The sequence below is a fragment of the Aspergillus nomiae genome (genome assembly GCF_001204775.2).
Source record: "Aspergillus nomiae NRRL 13137 chromosome Unknown contig00100, whole genome shotgun sequence".
Classification (NCBI taxonomy): Eukaryota; Fungi; Ascomycota; class Eurotiomycetes; order Eurotiales; family Aspergillaceae; genus Aspergillus; species Aspergillus nomiae.
In genome coordinates, this window is record NW_015378155.1 from 42,358 (window position 1) to 62,458 (window position 20,101).

Below are 20,101 nucleotides of genomic sequence, written 5' to 3' on the forward strand. Positions count from 1 at the left end.
GAACCTGACAGCCGAACTCGCGGTCAAATATCAAGCTGTAACAATCCCAGGCTTACCCCCGTTTCCCGTCTCGAAGCTCGGGCCCAGTATGCGAGAGTTATCTTGTGAATCGTGCTGTTCGTCTCCCACCCGGACAGGAGTTCTTTGAGTGCGCCAACCCCGCGGCAGTACTGACATGTATCGTTCCAAGCTCAACCGACTAGACGATCATGCTTCAGAACAATACACGGACCTGCAGTCGCTGCAGGTCGCTATCAGTTGATAACCAACCTCTAATGTCGTACAAAAGAGGCGATGCAGCTGGACAAGCCATGCAGTCGTTGGGGGGAGGTCAACTTGTCTGGGGAGCAACGGCAACATGGAAAACAGCCCTGGACTTCTGTGCAGCAGACGTATTCGGTTAGCCCGAGGCATACACGAAGCTGTATAATTCCTGGGCCGTGCTGGAAATCTTTTGTGCCACGGTGGAGGAAAGATTTGTGAAGTGGCTGACGGTGATGTGCGCAAGTCCTGCACCAGTCGCAGTATGTCTCAGTGTCTATAGTAAATCATCACCTTACGGTAAACGTACTAACACGTCTTCCTTCCTACAGGACTCGTCCGCCGTTTGCCAAGGTCACCCGCGGGCAGGGGCCTATAATGGAATGGCAGTGTATCACCGGGGGGCATCGGGCAGAAGTGCAATAACTACGTAGCAGTTAAGCTACTCAGCTGCTATACTTCCAGACTATTTGAGTCTGGAGATACCACAGGAAGCTCGAAGGCATTCGCTAGAAATTTGGAGGTATCATATCAGCAGAGAAGCTTTGTTAAGAAGCTCATCTGAAAATACTCTGCATCACAGATCAGCTACGGCACCTTTACCTGCACCACTACTTTTTGGCTATAATGTCGCGAATTGGAAACAGAAGTTATATACTAAGCCTCTATCTGGGTTTTTGATCGATATCGTTCTTACGAGGATGGCTTCATCAAGAAATAAAGAAAAACGATTTTCTGGCAAAGTCGAGGATGGTAGCGATAATTCTACGCTATTCTTTCTCAATAGATCAACGGATCGGTGGAATTGAGGGATGCTGTACCGAAAATGGACTATACTCTCTGGCTTTTGCTTTGATATTCCTGATAACGCCTTGGACAAGGCTAAAGTTTCCCTACTAATCATTCGAAATGGGCAACGCCGGGCACTTGCCCTTAAAACCCACGGACCACCATGAAGATAGATTACCCACCCTTCTCGCACCTCTTTGGGCCGGAAATGCTCCTGGCTACTATTCCGGTACTTCGTGCTGAACGGTTGACGATTGTGGATATGGGGTTCCAGATCAAGCCTGTTATCTACCAGCTAACTACAGAAACTATCGTGAACGGCGCGCCACATACAATGAGCCGAAGGGAATGGCCGCCATGAATACGCCTCACCGATACCCACGATCTAAGCAACTTAATCACCGCGAGGGGGATGCCTGGGTAATAGGGACCACCACTTTACGTAGGCGGAGCCGTTTTTCCAAGGTTCCTGGTAACTTGCAGAGCGTTTCCTCTGGAATCGCTGGCGGTACTTCTGATGCTATTGAGAAGGGTGTCAAGTACTTCCATGACAAGGCTGGAAAACTTGTCTGAGAATTTGGCTCCTTCATACTTTATCTACCAGGGATAAGCATGGTGACCCTGTCCGGGGTAATTATCGTACCATCTACTTAGGTCGGGCCCTGATAACAACTAAATGTTCTTCTAGCGCAGAGAAAGCCCTAAGAGGATATGGTTGATCCGGTACTTGAAGTTATACAGATATGAGTTAACAACATCGAGGGCCCACGATGATCGAGGACTAAGGCAACTGGCTCTCATACATGAACCGATTTAGCTGCAAATATGGCTTTATCTACACCTACGAGCATATCCCTATTTTTGTCAGATACAGCACGGTGCGTCTTTGATAGCATGATGGGGACGAAGCCTCATGACATACATACAACAGATTCTGCTTTTAAGCAGGCCGCTGTCACCCATACACTACGAGGTGAGAGTAGGATATAATTCACGGTTGGGTTGAGCCTTCGTCAATGTCTCTTTTCCCCCATACGGGGTTCTCTATACCTCCTACTCCCCTGGTAAGTCCTGTTCCGCTGGCGGTACGCCAGAGTAGCGCTGACTATGGCTAGGTTCCCTATGGCCGCTGCGCCGAGGTTGTATCAAACGTTGCCCGTATCTCTGATCTGGGATTTACTGTCAACGACCAGGACGAAAGATGCCTACGGTTATTGAATGACAAGATTATTACGGGGTCTTTTAGTACTCAACAATGGTAACGTGGGATTCTCAGGTCCTTTTACCGCTACCATGACGAGAAACCTTTTCTCTAGATCCTTTTCCATCACTACTGGATTATACTTGACCAAGATGTCGTCACCCAAATTGACTCCCCAACGATTTGAACTTACCCGCAGAGAAGTGTTCGGCCCTTATCCCCTGCCATGCCCGACCTCCTAATGCGATGGTATGTCAAGATATATACCAATTATGGACTGTTCCTGGAGAAGTGCTGCCACTGATCTTAGTCGCACATGGAATCTACTTAGACATGGATGGACATTGGACTCGTCGAGAGACCCGGGGTTGTTAAGACACCTTCGAGAAGCTTAACATCGATACAGACCAAACCAAGATGATAAGAATTGATAAATCATGTTAGACGACCGACCATGATGAAGGAACGTCTGGTTCTATTTTCATTGGTTCTCTTATCAATCTCGATAACAGGAGCAGTGCCTTGTGGGCCAAGACTCAAGGGCGATATTGGAAGTAGAAACAGGGAACTCATGCGGCAATACGATAGGATCCGTATGCAAGAAACTGCGGAGCTTGTGGGTTGGCTGAAGAAGCCATGCAAGCCGTGGAATGAGCTTTTGAATGGGCAGTGGCTAGAACCAGATTTTTCGAGTAATGATGCTGAACTAGCTACAGTCAAACTGAACCGGACTGGCCGGGGGATCATACAGGGGATTCTACGTCGACCACAAGGGCACTGTATATCTGACCAGAATGACTGAGGTTATAAACAACTTGCTACCAGAATCCGTGGAAATGGTTTGAAAGCTATTTCGCCCACAGAGCGCTACAATCATCTCGTGGACAAGACCCTAACCCTGCCAGTTCATGCAATGGACGCCTTTAGGCTACCACTTGATGAAATTCCGTTTGGCCTGAGGCTGCAACGGGCCCAGAGACAAAACAGGCCCTTCTCTGTTAGACCGGTACTCTGACGGCTGCACAAAGGCTCCTGGCAACCCTTTTGTATACCTTTTCGACTGGCATACCTTTGATTACCAGGATACCAGGATGCAGAAGCTATTCAACAGCCCTGCCAAAGCAAAGATAGATCTCGGATTCAAAGAGAGGTACAGCCTTTATCCCACTTTTCTACTGTGTTTCTTCTTCGTTTAAGCCTTGAGCTTGTTATAGCTGGATATATAGGCTTACAGTTTGATAACCGGAATAGGCAGTATGGACTTGAAGATGTAACAAAGTCCTGGTATTCCGTTTACTAACATTTCTGGTGATTATAGTTAGAGAACTCGTGCGGAGAGGCGTTATTCCTGAAAAAGGAAATACCGGGGACCAACGGTCCTTCCTACATTGAACTGGGGGGAAAGGGGGAGAGTGAATCAAGCCACTTGGTGGCGAGAAGCTTGCCTGAAGACGGTGCTGTCGAGTCAAAAAGTGTAACCATTACCGACAGCGTTGAACATTATTGATATTCACAATGACCACAATGACTCAGGAGAAAATACTATGAAGTATTTGCCTTCCTACCGACAAGGATAACCAACTCAGTGCAGGGCTTCGATCTCAAGACATAGGGAGTGAATACACTTGGCCTCTTGAACTGCTACTTTTGCAGTGCAACATGTATTACCAGCAGACAATACCAATGCACCAGGCCTGATCAACGATTTTGAAGCGAATGGAACGTACGCAAGACACAGATTCCTGTTAGCCCTCCAGTTATCGTTGAGATAAACGGGCGAAAGTGGATCACCGCATTCTCAAACCACTACACTTTCACTGGCAGCCGACAGGCGAGAAAGCTTTCGTGGCTTATCAATATCTATTCAGGCACCGGCGTGTATACTAAAGTCCAAGGCGGAGTGCTTCTTTATACCCAATTGACTGAACTACCAATATGCCTCCAGCACATACCAGTGAGTATGATTGCCGCTGCTACTAAGTGGTCTTACTTTGAGAGCTCGGATACTGCTCTATACGACAATATAGACAGAGTGACGACTGATCGGCACCCCGGAAGCGTACTGTCGGCTTGCGGGCCTGGCGAGACGACCCCGTCGAGCTGGATATATTAGCTTTATATTCTTCGGTGAAGAAAGAGAAAAATGGGAAAGAACTAAAAAGAAACAGTGCAAGTTAAGATATATCCATTAGGTTGTCTCAATAGGATATAGACAGAGAATTTTTCTGAATCAACCGGTTAATCTTTTAAGACCGAACAGGATTCAATTGTAAAAAAAAGTATATGGTGTTACATAGCCCATAATGCAGAGCACGAATGTATCCACTGATTACAGTCCATTGAATCAATTCAAATCACAATGCATAAATAGACAGAATGCCAACAGCACATAGTATGGTTTTTTTAATAAACAGGTATAGTCCCAAGAAATGGCCAATCCACTCCAAAACGCCGAAAACACCATGTGGGGGGTATGACTGTCCGCGCCTCTGCAACTATCGCCACAAATCCAATGCTTCCTCATAGCCTTTCGTGTCGTGATTTCCCTGGCCAGCAGTGAAACAGAGCCAATAATATATAAAGAATGGATACACAGATCCAAGAGCCGACACCAAGCTGACACAGTCTAGGATATATGGACGTTTCCGGAAGGCAAACACGGCGGAGCGCTAGGCTCGGGAATGATGATATCCAGTCATCACTCGAGTTTGCATTCATGGATATATCCCCTTGGCGCAGATTATGACTCTCGAGATCTCCGAGTTGGTCGCATATTCAAGCCCGCTTGAATGGGTCCCTTCAAGGGACGCGTAAACGTCATGAGATGCAATCCCATGGAGAGAGAGGGTATCTAAGTAATCTAAATCAGAAGGTAGTTCCACCCATTTTGTTGTAAAACTTCGCGCCAATGAATCTGCGGTCTCTTGATCTCTTTCACCGTCCAGTCGGTACAAGTCTGTTCGGGGGACTCGGGTGCCTCCAGCTTGATGGCCTGGCTCGAGCTCTCTGGGGAAGACTCCACCGGGGTCTCTTCCACATTGCAGAAGGTGTCGAGGGGGTCATCGGTAACTCGCCACACTTCCTGCAATACGCGGTACATACGGCCAAAACTTCCAAGGTCGGCATGGTGTCCCAGGGCAGCGCACCGATCAGCCAAAATGGCCCTGAACTGGCTGTTTGGTTGCGAGAAGGCTCCAGTAACAAGAAGTGGCCATACGAGAGAGCGATCATATCCATTCTGACCGGCCGGAATATACTGCAGGGTGTTCGCGACGGCTTGGACTAGGTTTATATTGCTTGGTTGAGTTCGATCGAATCCCGGAACCAGGCTGCAGAGGTAGATTCGCGCTGCGATTCGGAAGACTGCCGTCATGTTCTTGGTCAAGATATCGGGGCGAAGGACTCCCGTCGGGGTATAGGGGCTTTCGAGCGTCTGGTCCGCAGGTTCGGTAAATTCTAGTTGTCTTCCCAAGGCCGAAACATGGGAGCAAACCGCCATGGCGTCAACTCGTCCTTCCTTCTTCAGCGCATCCAGGCACGCGATCTCGGAGATCAAATACATTACACGGTCGTCGCAACCCATCAGCTCCCGCAAGCCCAAGGACGTGCCACTCAGGTGCTTGGAGCGGTAAGTGTGAGCGAACTCGGGGGTTCTGCCATGCATAGCGGAGCCAAGGATATCAATCCACGATGTCAATGTCATACTAAAGGGGGGAAGCATGTATGGGTTGCCACATGGGGGGATGATGGTTGACAGACCGAGCCGGCTCACCAAATTTGATGCCGCTTGGAAGTGATCGTACCAGGGGATATCGGGAAGGTAGTCGTCCGCCGGACCTACGGAGCAATGGAAAAATATCATGGCTAATGTTGCATCCAGAATCTCCTCGTGCTTAGTGTCTTCACCCAGGGCGAGACACAATTGGGAAACCGCTTCAAAACGGTGTCGCATGATGTCGTGATCGATCTGTTCTCCAACTAACCCTTCCGTTGTCTTGAGATGGATGGCGGCCACACTGAGACAGCAGTGAAGGTAGGTCTTATTGGTCTCGAGGGCTTGTAGGATAGCTTGTGCTCGTAAGTGCCCGCGCTGATGTGCCTCTAATATGGGAAAAATAATGCGCAAGACGTTGTTGATAAAGTGGTCTAGCAGGGGGCGGTCGTGGTCGCTCACAGGGATATTCGACTGCAAGATGGCGTAGGTCTGCTGGATGCTCTGGTCACAAAGCGCTGGATCGATGCCAGGGAGTGCTGGGGCCTGTGGGAAGTACTCGTTGGGGAGCCACTCTTCTTGGGGGAACGTTGGTAGCGTCGCGTTTAATTGGGGCGGCGCAAAGGTACTGAACGTTGAGCTCATGGAGTCATGTCGCAAGGGAACATCATTGACAAATGTTTGTCTTTCTGTCTTGACGTCAATCTCGAATCCTGGGCAGGGCTCGTATATCGGCTGGGTCATGGCAGGTGTTGTCAGATGCGACGCGAAGATGTCCTGTTGCTCTGCAAAGATGGGACGATTAAATTCAATTTCAGGCGTTGTTGGCGATGTCACAGCCAGGCTGCGGCTGCGGCCAGATTGATCTACTGTACATGGTCACGAAGGGTTAGTAGGTGAGGTGAAGGACCAGAAGGCAGGGGGTTAGCTCTCAACTCACCAGTTAGGGTTCCATTGCGTTCATTCATCTTCGTCTGCTTAATCTTGTTCTTGATGCGCTCCTTCTGGTCTCGCCTTTGCTCTGGGCTACCCCACCAAATGGGGCGCTTGTACTCGCATTTCACACAAAGATTAATGCAGGCACCACAGGATGGGTGTTGCTCATCGCACTTCTTTCGGCGCAGGCGGCAGGTAAAACAGCCTACAGAGACCACACAGATTCCATTAAAACCTAGATACTAGTTGACCGGTCTTCAGCTTGGACCTACCAGAGCGAGATCTCTTGTGCGACTTGTTGTTTGTCTTTCCCGTGGTCCGTGTGGAAGGGCCTTCACTGGACGAGGACTGAGCGGAGTCTGTGGCGGCTTTGTTCGCCGGTGTAATCAGAGTGGTCTTCTTCCTCGAGGTCAACGGCATTTTGACGAGTGAGTCGAGGGATGGTATTGCAAGATCGTCCGTGCACTCTGATATAAATTGCGATAGGCTGGGGAAGGGACCGGTTTTCAGTGGCCTGACGAGCTCTTGCGGGTATATTTATGGGGTATCGTGGGGCAATCGCAAAGCTGAACCAGCAGCCTTTGCTATCTAATTAAGTATAAGAAGAAAAGGAAAGGCGCGGTTGCAAAGGATGCGGCGACAGAGAACTAGTGTGCGAGACAGTGAACCGAAAAACGCCATGACGGCGGGATAGACGAAGCTTTAAAACCAAGGTTTCCCGACTGACAGGCCATGATGTTTCTATTTTGGACCTCAGATCGTCGGATGCAAGTGAGCAGCATCGGGTGGGAAACGCGGCGGTGGGATGCAGCGTCAAAGATAGCGGATTGGGGGGATGATCGCAGGACGGAACCCTGGCGGCTGCCACTAGCAGGGGTCTCGACAACCTGCACGAGCAAGGAACCAGACTAATTTTGGATAATTTTGGAATCTTTTTACCTTTCTTGTTAGCGCCCATGCAGGTCGTGATCCAGTATCATTGGACACTTTCTTCTCGTCAATATCGGCGGCTGGGAAATTGATTGGGTTTGGATCTATCGCAATGTATCTGCCCGAGTTTATCCCTGGAATTAAGTGGTATTCGTCCTACGATAGGGTTTTTTTTTCATTTTATTTTTTTTATTTGATTTTTCTACTTTCCATTTGCACATCCAAGGTACCGTACAACATCCCCAGGATCATACTACCAATGAGCCTGGGGACATAGCCAGAGATTTGGACGCCCTCGCTTACCAGATCCTACGCCCGATTCTTAAGCTCTGGTCTGCTATTTTCCGCTTACCCGCAGTTACCACCGAGTCCAACGGTCTATAGAGAAGGTATTAAGGGTTTAATGAAAAGGCAACCCGCCGTTCATGGCCTGATATCGGAAATCACCAAGAGACCATCCAATAGTGGACCCAAATAGCGATCAATTTAGTTGGAGTTACCACAATTTGCCCCCATTGGGCAGGTGTCTACGAACTAAATCCCCACATGATCCGAATTCATACCGTGTACATGCTAGACCAGAGTAACGGCTACACGAAGCGAGTCTATCATTTCTCCATAGGCTGTCGATGGCACGGGTGTGACCTTACCAGTACGAAAACGAGGACGGACTATGCCCAAAGAGATTTGGCCAAAAGTAACACCAAATGTACATAGAAAACGCCATTCATCAAAGCTGGCACCAATCCAGTGTCGATGTGGTACTCGGACGTCTCACGGAAGCTTTGCGGGGTTCTTGAATTGCTCGACCAGGCAAATTCCGCATGGAGTCTAGTACTGGTAGTTGATTGTTGATTGATACAGCATTAGTGTCGAACGCTAATATAGTGGGGTGAGCCAAGCTTCCCTCTTGCCGCGGTGATTCGATGGCCGGCTAATACTGCCCATGCAGAACGGGAAATCCGCAGCCAACCGTCAGTGAGTGGAGAACCACCAAGTGCCCCGTGCGACCCCGACAGACTTTGCGCCAAGATGTGATAGCATCTTAATTAGTATCATTTAGCCGCCCGTCTTCTGGACAATCCGCCATAATTCCTCCCTCTGAAGCGCTTTTACTATTAATATCACTCTCCGTCAAGGTGCCATAATTAGCTCTGTTCGGCGCCAACTAATCCTAATTCTTCCCATCCCGTGCATTGGCCGCTAACCTTGCGTTCCCATGATCCTTTTCCCCTCATTCAGCAGGATCTGGCAGCCACCGGATTTTCCCCACTCGGGATGATTCGACCTGGAAGCTCACATTAGCTTTGGTCAATTCTGCAACTTCGATCCTCCAGTCACACTTGTCACGCCGGCAACAAATCCGCCTTAATTCTCGGACACCATTGACTCATGTGCGCGATGTTGACGATATCAATTCTGTTCGCGAGCCATCCGTGGTTACTTGTTGCCTCACAGGATTTGGTTATCTTTTTCTTTGATTTTTTTTTTCATTTTGATTTTTCTAGTATAGGACAAAATATCTCCAGTCATCTCTGCAACGTGACCCTGGCGACCCTAAATGCGGACAGGGTGCTGACAAGGCTGGAAGTCGTCACAACGCTTCTGCCGGACCTTATCACATTCCTGCAGCTGCACGCTAACAATTAGTATTCATTTAGTAGCCGTAATTAAACGGTTCACCAATCACATTCTCCGAATGTGAGGTCAATCTGCAGACACCCTGGTCAAGAAGCACAAGCAGAAACTGTGATATGGATGTGCATAGTGACATGCCACAATTTACAACAGCGGTGGAGTTCAAGTCACTTTCGTGGCTATTTCGAGATCTCAATGCGAAGACACAATTTTCAATAGTTCGTTTCTTCTTCTTTGTCTCTTTCTTTTCTCCTCACCCGCATTATTCGTTTCCGGTCTGTAACTAAATCCTGGAACACGGCCGAGGGAAGCTATGCAGCCGTCACTGAATAATGCACAAAACTACAATTGTATGCATGTTTGTAGCTCGGTAGCACATGTAATATGCTGTACATAGTCCTACTCTTGCACAGAAAGAAGACATTGCCGACGTGATGGGCGCACACGGCATCGCCTCTACTATCTGTAGTGCACACCCACCAAACGTCCGAGCGAGCCTAATTACTTGCCTTGGGCTCGTCCATGACAAATTATGAGTCTACTTATTAATAGAAATTACCAGTCTCCGAGAATGGCGATTTAGTGTTCGTCCATCGGGTCTAACATGCGGGGTCGATCAATAACGGACGGCACCGTAACGCTGTGCTCCAGTCCACCAGAGATCTCAACGCAGGTATTTTTATCTCGATCGAGTGCAGGTACAGCGCAATCAGAATGGGGCATTTCAATTGCAACCGCCGGATCCCACGGCGCTTGTTTGACGGCTGGTTCCTTTCCATCATGTCACGTCGCAGCCCGGCGTATCGATCAGCGTGATCCAGGAAACAGATCCATGTTCCTAGACAGTAACGCAAGCAGGCAAGGTCCATGTCCAACAGGACCTGCATGGCATCTGCCTAGATGTAGCCGCTGAACCTGTTCGACGAGATTCACCTTTGCCCATACAGAGTGAGCACGGCGAAACGATTCCTGTGCTTGTAGGCGGCTATTGATTGAGTCACATTGAACCATTGAAAGCGGCTGAGCCGCTACCTTATCTCCGTAGACCCGTAGCTAGATTTCATACACTGGTCGTTTCAAGTACATGGTTTATTGGCTCCAGTTGACTGTGTTCTAGATGCCTGTGCAGTGTTGAGCGTCACTGCGGCTCTAGGTCTAGCCACTGTTCCCAGAATAGCGGCGCTTACAGTGCCCAACTCAGATTAAGTTCTCGAATAGGGCTTCTGGAATAGTTTGTTTCATGCTCTTTGAGCGAGTACCGGACCATTGGATAGGAGGTCATGTTGAGCGTCGTTTCTGAAGCAATAGTATGAATCCACTTTCATCGCCTTAGCATACCAACTTAGCGTACTAAATAAGGAAATTGTGTGGTTGAGCCATAAGCCCATGAATAGGTGGCTTTTGAATGAAGCCTTACTTCTAAAATTAATGTGGGACGTATTGCCCAGGTTTTTGTTGGGATATTGCATGCTGCCGTGGACATGTCGGTGTATAGCGCCATCATCACATTTCAGCAAACTGCGCTCAACAAATCTGCAACGCTGCGGGTATAATGCGTGGCTTGAGGCATACTCAAATGGTAGTGTTGGGAGTACACGAAGCTAGACTGATATTGTGCTTGCTTGTTGATTGAGATGCAGATATGTTAGTTCCCATAAGTTGAGCAGGACACTACCTGAGTAGTATAGTCATGTTACCCTTGATAAGTAGGTGCAGCCTCGTTTCTTAGAGTCAACTAATGGCTTCCGTTGGTTCTCATAATCGCTAATCCTGCATCGTTGCCCCAGCACAAGGCAAGAGCTCATGAGAACAACTGCCCACCATGATAAAGGAATCATTGTACAATTTTAAAACCCCCTGTCTTGTATAACGCATTTCGGTGCACTGTTAATAATACAAAGCATTGTGCGGTGGACTTGTCTTGGAGCCTGTATGTTACCTTGTGTTGACTTAATGATATTGTGTCACGGTGGCTGACAGGGCGCCAGGCTCATGGCATATAGCTATATAAGGTGCAGACGATATCAGACCTAGAGTCTGGGTATTGTGATCTTTTGGTTTAGTTGGGAATGGACTCGTCTAGACATCCGTGCTTAAAGTTTGAGAAGCACTTGGGTTGCCGTGGAATACTTATTAGTTACACAGTTTGGCACAGTGGATAATTCTTTTGATAATTCTGGAAGTACTAATAAGGTGTCTATCCTCGAGTTAGGACGTGTGGCACTTTTAATCTTGAAGATTCTGCGGTTAAACTACAGTTAGGGCTATACTCTTGTGATATCTTGACCGGGATTTTGAAATATTTGAGAGCTCATAAATGACTGTATAGACGTAGGAGGAATGGTAATTTTCTAGATATATAGTACACCTTCCAAATAGAAGCTATCAACATATCTATCGCACCAGCCAAAATAAAAAAAAGAATAAGAAAAATGGAGGGGGGGATGAAGTTCAATAATAACCTGAAGAGAATATATATATTCATAATTCTACCTTGAGGCGAATGCGCGGAGCATAAATGAAGTCACTGTGATAATCATTGACTGATTTGTAGAGCTCATGGTCATAATATTGATCTACTGAAAAGAGGTTTGTTTGTATAATCCCCTGCATATAGCTACGACTATTTACTATTTCCCTTGTTTTGATGTTGAGGTGTAAATGGTGCCGCGCTGATTGGCCGTGCGACACAAGAAGACCCAGGGATCCACTGATCTGTCGGGCCCAACTGGAATAGCTTCAGCCCGCTACTCCGCCGTGTTGGACAATAAATTCGCTTTTTTCTTTTCGATCACGGAGTTCCCTCAGTTTAGAATGCAAAACGGCCTAAGATGTTACGCCTACCAATGAGAAATACTTTTCTACAAAGCTTTCCCCGGTTATCCACCGCGTCATCTTCCTCGCTCTTCCGTCGCATTCCACCTTCTACCTCCAAGTCCACGCCGCTCCCTCTTCCTCGATCCATCTCGACATGCCTCTTACCCCGTAGCCGTCCCGGTTGCTCAACGTCCTTCTCTCAGACCTTCCAACGCTCATCCAGTTCGTTCCGCGGCCGACCATTCTCTACCTCCACAAAGCGAGGGTACCAGTATGGAGGAAACCAGTATCGGCGATTCAATGACCCGAGGCGCGAGCCGCTCTTCATTCGCTTGATCAAGGATGCCAAACCACACCACTTTGTCATAATAGGGCTGGGGATTAGTGGGTTCTACATATATAACACCGACACGGTAGAGGTGCGTCTCCGATTGTTGACGCCATGCGACCGACAGCTGCACCAGTGGAGTCGGCATCGCGCAGGACGCAAAAATGGCCGACACTTTGTTTTGTACCGGTACTGATGCCTCTCGCCTAGATGACTGGTCGTCGACGGTTCAACTGCGTCTCCGCGCAACGGGAACTCGAGATGGGTAGACAGAGCTATCAGGAAGTCTTGAACGAAAACCGTGGAAGCATTCTGCCCGAGTATCACCCGCTCACCATACAGGTGGATCGTGTTCTTCAGCGCTTGATCCCGCAGGCGCCGATTGAAGGCGCAGACTGGAAGGTCCATGTCATAAAGGACGACAGCATGCTGAACGCCTTTGTTCTTCCTGGGTGAGGACCTCCTGCTTTGCTATCTCTTATGTTATACTTGCTGTCCATATACTAAACGAAAGCTCAGTGGAAAAGTGTTTGTCTATACCGGTATCTTACCTATATGCAAAGATGAGGACGGCTTAGCAGCCGTGCTAGGGCATGAAATTGCCCATGTGGTGGCCCATCACCCCGCGGAGCGCATGAGCAATAGCTTTATTACCATGGGAGCTGCCTTCCTGGTCTCACTGCTGTTTGACATCTCTGGCCAACTTCCTTCATTGTTTATGAACCTTGCCTATAGCCTGCCAAACTCACGAACCCAGGAGGTAAGTCTGGCATAGCCATCAGTTGGAAGGTCACTCAACTAATCACCTAATAGGCTGAAGCGGATGAGATCGGGTTAAGTATGTTCGTTGGTCTACCGCTGGTTACACAGCTAATCTATCGTAGTGATGATGTCGAAAGCGTGTTTCAACCACGAGGCCGCAGTCGAATTGTGAGTTACAAGTAGTCCTCCAGATTTACGAGTCCTATGCAATCAATACCATTGCTTGTATTGATAAACTAACAACCTCTCAGATGGGCACGCATGCAGGAAGCTGAGAAGGGAGCACCACCACAATTTCTGTCAACGCATCCCTCGGTAAGCATTCACTGGAGCTAGAGCTGATCTTGCGAGCATTTGCTGATGTGATGAAAGAGTTATAACCGTATGGAGGCGATCCGTGAATGGTAAGGGTGCCGCAAGTACTATTACGACTGGAATGTTCTAACTCGACGCTAGGTCCATCAAAGCGGAAGCAGCGTATGAAGATAGTGGGTGCCATGCCATTGGAGGCTTCAGTAAGATCCTATCCTCTTCATTGTACGGTGCAGAATGGCTAATGATATTCTGATGTTAAGTGCCAGGATTCCGACAAGCTGCTTATCATGACCGCTGGTGACAGCTCTTCTGTAGGTGGATGTGGATGCCTCAGTCCCAGGTAATCTTTTTGTAAATTAGTAGGACTCAAGACCCTGTACAATGAATATAACGACCAATTCCCATCTCCAACCATTGTATGCAATGTATCACAACATTAGTCAGTGGCCCAAAAGGGAAATGCCCTAGGGGAGCCCCTCCGCGTGCAAACCAAACAAACATCCGCCGCCAGACCGTCTCCAAGCTCTCCGTCAAAAATTCCCAGAGACAGCTTCAGGACAGCGTTGTGGCTGATCTAATTATCATCTTCCTCTTTCTTTAGGTGCATAACTTGAGAGGAAGTCTTTTGTCATTATGTCGTTGTCTATGCCTGGTCCCTCCCAGGCCGGGCTTTTCAAGCCTGGCTATCAGAGGTAAGCGAAGCCCACTTGTGGAATGTTCCGCCCGATATCCTCTGAAACCAAGACTCCAGTCGGGGAACTTGAGGGGAGTCAGCCTGGGCCGTACGTTGCGAGATAGCTAATTCTGGAATCTGCAGCCACGATGCCGAAGATGGCGCCGTTATCCGTAACATCGAAGCCTGCCAGGCTATCTCGCAGACCGTCCAAACGTCGCTTGGTCCTTATGGCCGCAACAAGATCGTCATCAACCACCTGCAGAAGATGGTTCTTACTTCCGATGCCGCTACCATTCTGCGGGAGCTGGATGTCGTACATCCTGCCGCCAAGCTACTTGTCATGGCCAGTCAGCAGCAGGACGTGGAGATGGGTGACGGTACCAACCTGGTCATCATCCTGGCCGGAGAACTGTTGAAGAAGGCTGAGGAATTGCTCCGTTTGGGATTGAAGACGAGCGACATCGTCCAGGGTTATGAGAAGGCACAGAATTTTGCCCTCAAGGTGCTAGAAGGTGGGTGTGTCCGCGTCTCCGATGGCTCATCGCTCTCTCAGGGGCTAGCGTTGGTTGCGGCCTCCTTTTGAAGTTAAAATACTGATCGATTGTCGCATGCGCAGACCTCGAAGTCGATCGCCTGAAGGAACTGCGCTCTCAGGAAGAGCTCAGCAAGGCTCTTCGTACAGTCGTCGCTAGCAAGCAGTCCGGAACGGAGGATACCTTGGCCGCGTTGGTTGCAGAAGCCGTGCTCGCCGTCCTGCCTAAGAACCCCGTTAACTTCAACGTCGACAACGTTCGTGTGGTGAAGATCATGGGTGGTAGCTTGGAACAGTCTCGTGTGGTGAAGGGAATGGTCCTTGGCAGGGAACCCGATGGCACCATCAAGAAGGCTTCCAAGGCCAAGGTCGGCGTGTTCAGCTGCCCCATCGACATCTCTCAAACCGAAACCAAGGGCACTGTGCTGTTGAAGAGCGCGGATGAGATGCTCAACTTCACCAAGGGTGAGGAGGAACGCCTCGAGACCGCCATCAAGGAACTCTATGACTCCGGTGTTCGTGTCGTTGTGGCCGGTTCCTCCGTTGGTGACCTGGCCATGCACTACCTCAACCGCTTCAACATCCTCGTGATCAAGATCCTCTCCAAGTTCGAACTCCGCAGACTTTGCCGTGTCGTCGGCGCTACCCCTCTTGCCCGTCTGGGAGCCCCTATGCCCGACGAAATGGGTAGCATTGATGTCGTTGAGACCACCGAAATCGGCGGTGACCGTGTGACCGTCTTCCGTCAAGAGGAGGCCAACGCCGTGACCCGCACAGCTACCATCGTTTTGCGTGGAGCGACACAAAACCACTTGGACGATGTCGAGCGCGCCATCGACGATGGTGTGAACGCGGTCAAGGCCATCACCAAGGACCCCCGTCTGGTTCCCGGCGCAGGCGCTACTGAAATCCAGCTCGTGGAGAAGATTTCTGCATTCGCCGATCGGACCCCAGGATTGCCTCAGCATGCCATTCGTAAGTACGCCGAGGCTTTCGAGGTCATCCCCCGCACCCTTGCGGAGTCTGCTGGTCTCGATGCCACCGAGGTTCTTTCTCGCCTGTACACAGCCCACCACCGCACCAGCACTGGTGCCGAAGCTTCGTCAGAAGAGGAGTCGGGTAGCTCTGAGGAAGAGGAGCCATACTGGACCACCGGTGTTGATCTGGAATCGTCGACCTCGGCCGGTACTCTGGACACCGTTGAGGAGGGTATTCTCGACCTGTTGGCTTCCAAGAGCTGGGCTATTCGCCTGGCCAGTGAGTCCGCGCGGACAGTCCTCAGTGTCGACCAGATCATCGTTGCCCGTCAAGCCGGTGGTCCCAAGCCGCCAGGCCCCAACGCCAACTGGGATGAGGATTAAACATGAAGCATTACATATTTAATTGGGGGTTAAAATAGGAATGTGATAGATACGATATCATGAAAAGTCCATTGATCAAGGATTTGACATAAGCGTGTTGTGAGTAGAGGTAATACTGGCTACTATGTATAATTCACGTTTGACTATATTATTCCTATCATCCGTAGTACGAATTGTAATTATGTTACTGCCAGTGTACTTGCAACGTGTTGACCAGAAGCTGTTGTGGCTGATGTTGACTGCTGAAGCGTTCCGGCGCATCGGAGGACGACTCACGTGACCGAGACCTGGATTTTCCGGACCGAAACTTGACTTTCTTTTTCAGTTCAAGACTTTCGGATAGCTCTCTGGTTCGGTTTGATTGAGCAGCGCCTGATTCTCTCCATCTCCTCTACGCTCGTCCGTCTTCTCCCCGGTCACATCCTTTCACAGCCATCATGTCCATTTCTTCGCAGGTCGCCGCCCGCTGCTGCAGGCAGATCGTCCGCCCATCCGCCGCTTCGTTGCGCCTCTCTTCCTCGACATATCTGTCTCAGCGGACACGGAGATGGCAGTCCACCGAGGCGGAGGCTGCTGCCCCTGTCAACCCTAAGATTAGCCAGATTGTTGACCAGATCAGCACATTGACGCTTCTGGAGACCGCCGACCTCGTGGCCACCCTCAAGGTTCGTTTCATTGTTTGTTTCTTTCCGCATATCGCAAACCGATGTGGTGCAATGTTTTTGCTCGCGTGCACCTCCACGGGGCAGATGGGACACCTTAATAGGATCAATTGATTTGAATATACCATGCTGATGTCACTGTTTCCACTGCAGTCCCGCCTCAACATCCCCGACCTCCCCGTTGGCGGTTTCGCCATGGCCGGCGGTGCTGCTCCCGCCGCCGCTCCCGCTGAGGAGGAAGAGGCTGCTCCTGCCGCCCAGGAGAAGACCCTCTTCAACCTGAAACTCGAGTCCATCGACGCCGCCTCCAAGGCCAAGGTCATCAAGGAGATCAAGTCTCTCCTCGGCCTGTCCCTGGTTGACAGCAAGAAGTTCGTCGAATCCGTGCCCAAGGTCCTGAAGGAGTCCGTGCCCAAGGAGGACGCCGAAAGATCATCGAGACGCTCAAGGCCGTCGGTGCCAAGGCCATCATGGAGTAAAAAATGGGGGATTAATAATGTCGATGAATTGGATTTATACCTGGTTGAACTTGCCCTCTTTCCCTGGCTCTGGCGAACGGGGCGACGGGGATCAGGACGGCCGGGACGTTGTGATTGGGACTGCATCATCGAGCTGGAGTTTTGTCTCTCACCACTTATTACTGTGTTTTTAGTGTTTTCTTTTCTCCGTCGTATATCTCTTGGAACTGTTTCTGATATAACCGGAAAGCGGGAAAACGGCGGCAAATGTACATTATCATCTCTTGATTTGGACAATTTGGATCCCTGATGGACGAACGATCTGTGTCTGTTCAACTCTTCTGCTGTCTATTGCGCTTTTCCAGGCGGATGGACGATAGATATGCTGTTTTAGTATTATGAAGTTAATCATGGTTTCTTAGCTTTAGTTGATAGAAGATGCGTAGAGGTCGAATTGCAGGCGAATCAAGATCACTTCCAAATGAATAAAATAGATCCATATCCATATCTAAATCCAATACAGTATCCACTCCAGTTGCACATCCAGCCAAAGTGTGCAGTGCAGTCAAGCACCCAGCTCCGCTCCACCAAGACACAAATCTCTCCGCCCCAAACCTCCAACAAACAACCACCTCAACCTCCTCCCCAAACAACTCCCCAAAAATGTCCCTCACAAGACCCCTCCGAAAATGCCACGCCTCCTCCCTCGCCTCCCCTACCACCACCATACCCAATATAACCAACATACCCCCCAAACTCAACCCACAAGAACACCACTCAGCCAACGGCAATTCCACAGCACCCCCCAACCCTCCGCCGCGCGCTCCCCCTCGGTGCGCCGCGCCGAAGCAGCCCAGAAACGGCCGCAACAGCCACGAGCAACAAACACCTACACCGAAGACGGGCTCCTCAAGACCCCAGCACAGGGCGACTTGGCGCAGCGGCTCCGGTTCCTCGATTTCGCGTCGCAGACCCTGCACCAGGAAGCGCGGCGATATGGCGGCGTCACGGTCGACCATGCTACGTTCGTGCGCATCGCGAGGGAGCTGTTTAATACGGCGTATATGCATCCGCCGGCGGGGCAGCTTGTGTTACGGATCTCGGATGGTGAGATTGTTACTTTCACTCTTATGGTTGTATAAAGGATCTAGAGAGGGATTGGAGCTAACATGTTACACCGGGGGGGAAATGCAGATGTAGATGAGGTCTTTAGGATAGGCTACCACATCGGGACAAGCGACATGGGATTCAAGGAATGGGTGCTGGCGGCGTGCAGTCTGGCCGGGGCGCGCGTGCCCGTGCTATACCAGACGGCGCGGTATCTCACCATCACAGAACGACGGGGCACGGAGGTGCGGCAGACGGCTGTTATCGATCGGCTGGAGGAACTCGGCCGCACGAGCAACGATCCCCGCGCGCTGCAGCTGCTGGCGCAGGTGCAGGGCCGTCGGGGGAAGTATACCCAGGCGCTGGAGCTGATGGAGGCGGTGCTGGCGCGGATTCAGCCGGCCAAGAGCGCGCCGCGCGGGGCGGAGCAGTCGTACTTGATCTCGGAGGTTATGGAGACGCCGTGGCGGGTGTATGCGTGGTTGAAGGAGCGGACGGGGGATGCGATGGGGGCGGATGAGGTGATGCGGAGCGCGGCGCTGGAGTTTGAGGATCCGCGGGCGTTGCAGGATTATGCGAGTTTGTTGATGCGCGAGATGGATCTGGAGGGGTATGAGGAGGGGATGAGCAAGGCGGCGAGCTCGGGGGATGCGATGGCTTGTCTGAAGCTGGCGAATTTCTACTATCTCACGTCGAAGGGGTGGTTTCCTCGGCGGGGGGTGAAGGTGTCGGAGGGGGAGAACGCGAAGGCGATACCGAGAGCGTCGAGGACGGTTGATCCGGCCAAGCCGGTGGAGGAGAGGAAGCCCGGCGCGCTGGGTAGGTTCTTCTGGTTCCTTTCTGCGGACGTCAAGTCGCATGTTGAGTATCGGAAGTTGGCGATGGATTGGTACGAGCTGGCGGTGAAGCATGGGAACTCGAGGGCCGCGTTGCTGCTCGCTATCATTGAGCGTGAGGATGGGAATTATGAAGCGGCGTGGGAGCTCTTCTGGTCCTCGCGGACTGCCGATGCGAAGGAGTTTATGCCGACGTCTCAGGATGAGCTTCTGAAGGTCTGGCGGGATGAGACGTTCCGGCCCGAGGTGCCGCTTCAGCTGCTCGATCTTTGATAGAGCTGTCTCTATCTGGATGGACCGCTGAAGGGTGGTGGTTTGTTTATTGTGTTTGGTTGATACCCGTGTGCTATACGCTGTACAACAATATCTATTCGCTATGCCCGATGGCCATTTGGGTATAGACACTTGGTCATTTGCTATGATTGTATTATATCACAAAATGTTTGAAACCAAGCTGGCCAGCTATTTATTAGTCTGCGCCAGAAATAGGAGGAATACGGGTGCAATATCTCCTCGAGGGACGTTTATTGCTATACAAAGTACACTACAAGTGCATGAACTTGCTCCCCCAAAGATGGACCTGGATACATGCGTAGGGTTCTTGGTCTCAGGTCTGCTGTAGGTTTGTATTTTAGCACTACAACGGGTCATTCATACAGTGTGGAGTCGTAATCAAGTTCATCTGCTTCGAAAGGCGTTTTTTTCGTAAGGCTTCATTAAAATCGTAAAGTTGATTATCTTAGAAACAGGCATACTACCGGAGTGGCGGTGTTCTGAGAT

At 50.2% G+C, this 20,101-nt stretch overlaps 3 protein-coding genes across 3 annotated transcripts; 2 read left to right on the forward strand and 1 right to left on the reverse strand.

Moving 5' to 3' along the window:
- Positions 1-5,111: 5,111 nt before the first annotated feature.
- Positions 5,112-7,319, reverse strand: ANOM_006391 (Zn(II)2Cys6 transcription factor; the record flags this gene model as incomplete). The annotated part of the gene is made up of 3 exons (XM_015551647.1): positions 5,112-6,832; positions 6,904-7,104; positions 7,172-7,319. 3 exons carry the CDS (start codon positions 7,317-7,319, stop codon positions 5,112-5,114), a joined length of 2,070 nt encoding a protein of 689 aa, XP_015407791.1.
- A 4,961-nt stretch (positions 7,320-12,280) lies between these two features.
- ANOM_006392 (M48 family metallopeptidase) lies at positions 12,281-16,258 on the forward strand (the record flags this gene model as incomplete). The annotated part of the gene is made up of 12 exons (XM_015551648.1): positions 12,281-12,703; positions 12,823-13,064; positions 13,132-13,372; positions 13,426-13,450; positions 13,497-13,542; positions 13,626-13,689; positions 13,747-13,778; positions 13,831-13,911; positions 14,005-14,029; positions 14,291-14,381; positions 14,488-14,877; positions 14,982-16,258. Exons 1-12 carry the CDS (start codon positions 12,299-12,301, stop codon positions 16,256-16,258), a joined length of 2,919 nt encoding a protein of 972 aa, XP_015407794.1. The 5' UTR covers positions 12,281-12,298.
- A 349-nt stretch (positions 16,259-16,607) lies between these two features.
- On the forward strand, positions 16,608-19,594 carry ANOM_006393 (mitochondrial 54S ribosomal bL12m domain-containing protein; the record flags this gene model as incomplete). The annotated part of the gene is made up of 4 exons (XM_015551649.1): positions 16,608-16,923; positions 17,074-17,324; positions 17,902-18,485; positions 18,573-19,594. The coding sequence occupies exons 1-4, from the start codon at positions 16,696-16,698 to the stop codon at positions 19,592-19,594; spliced, it is 2,085 nt and encodes a 694-aa protein (XP_015407793.1). The 5' UTR covers positions 16,608-16,695.
- Positions 19,595-20,101: the final 507 nt, after the last annotated feature.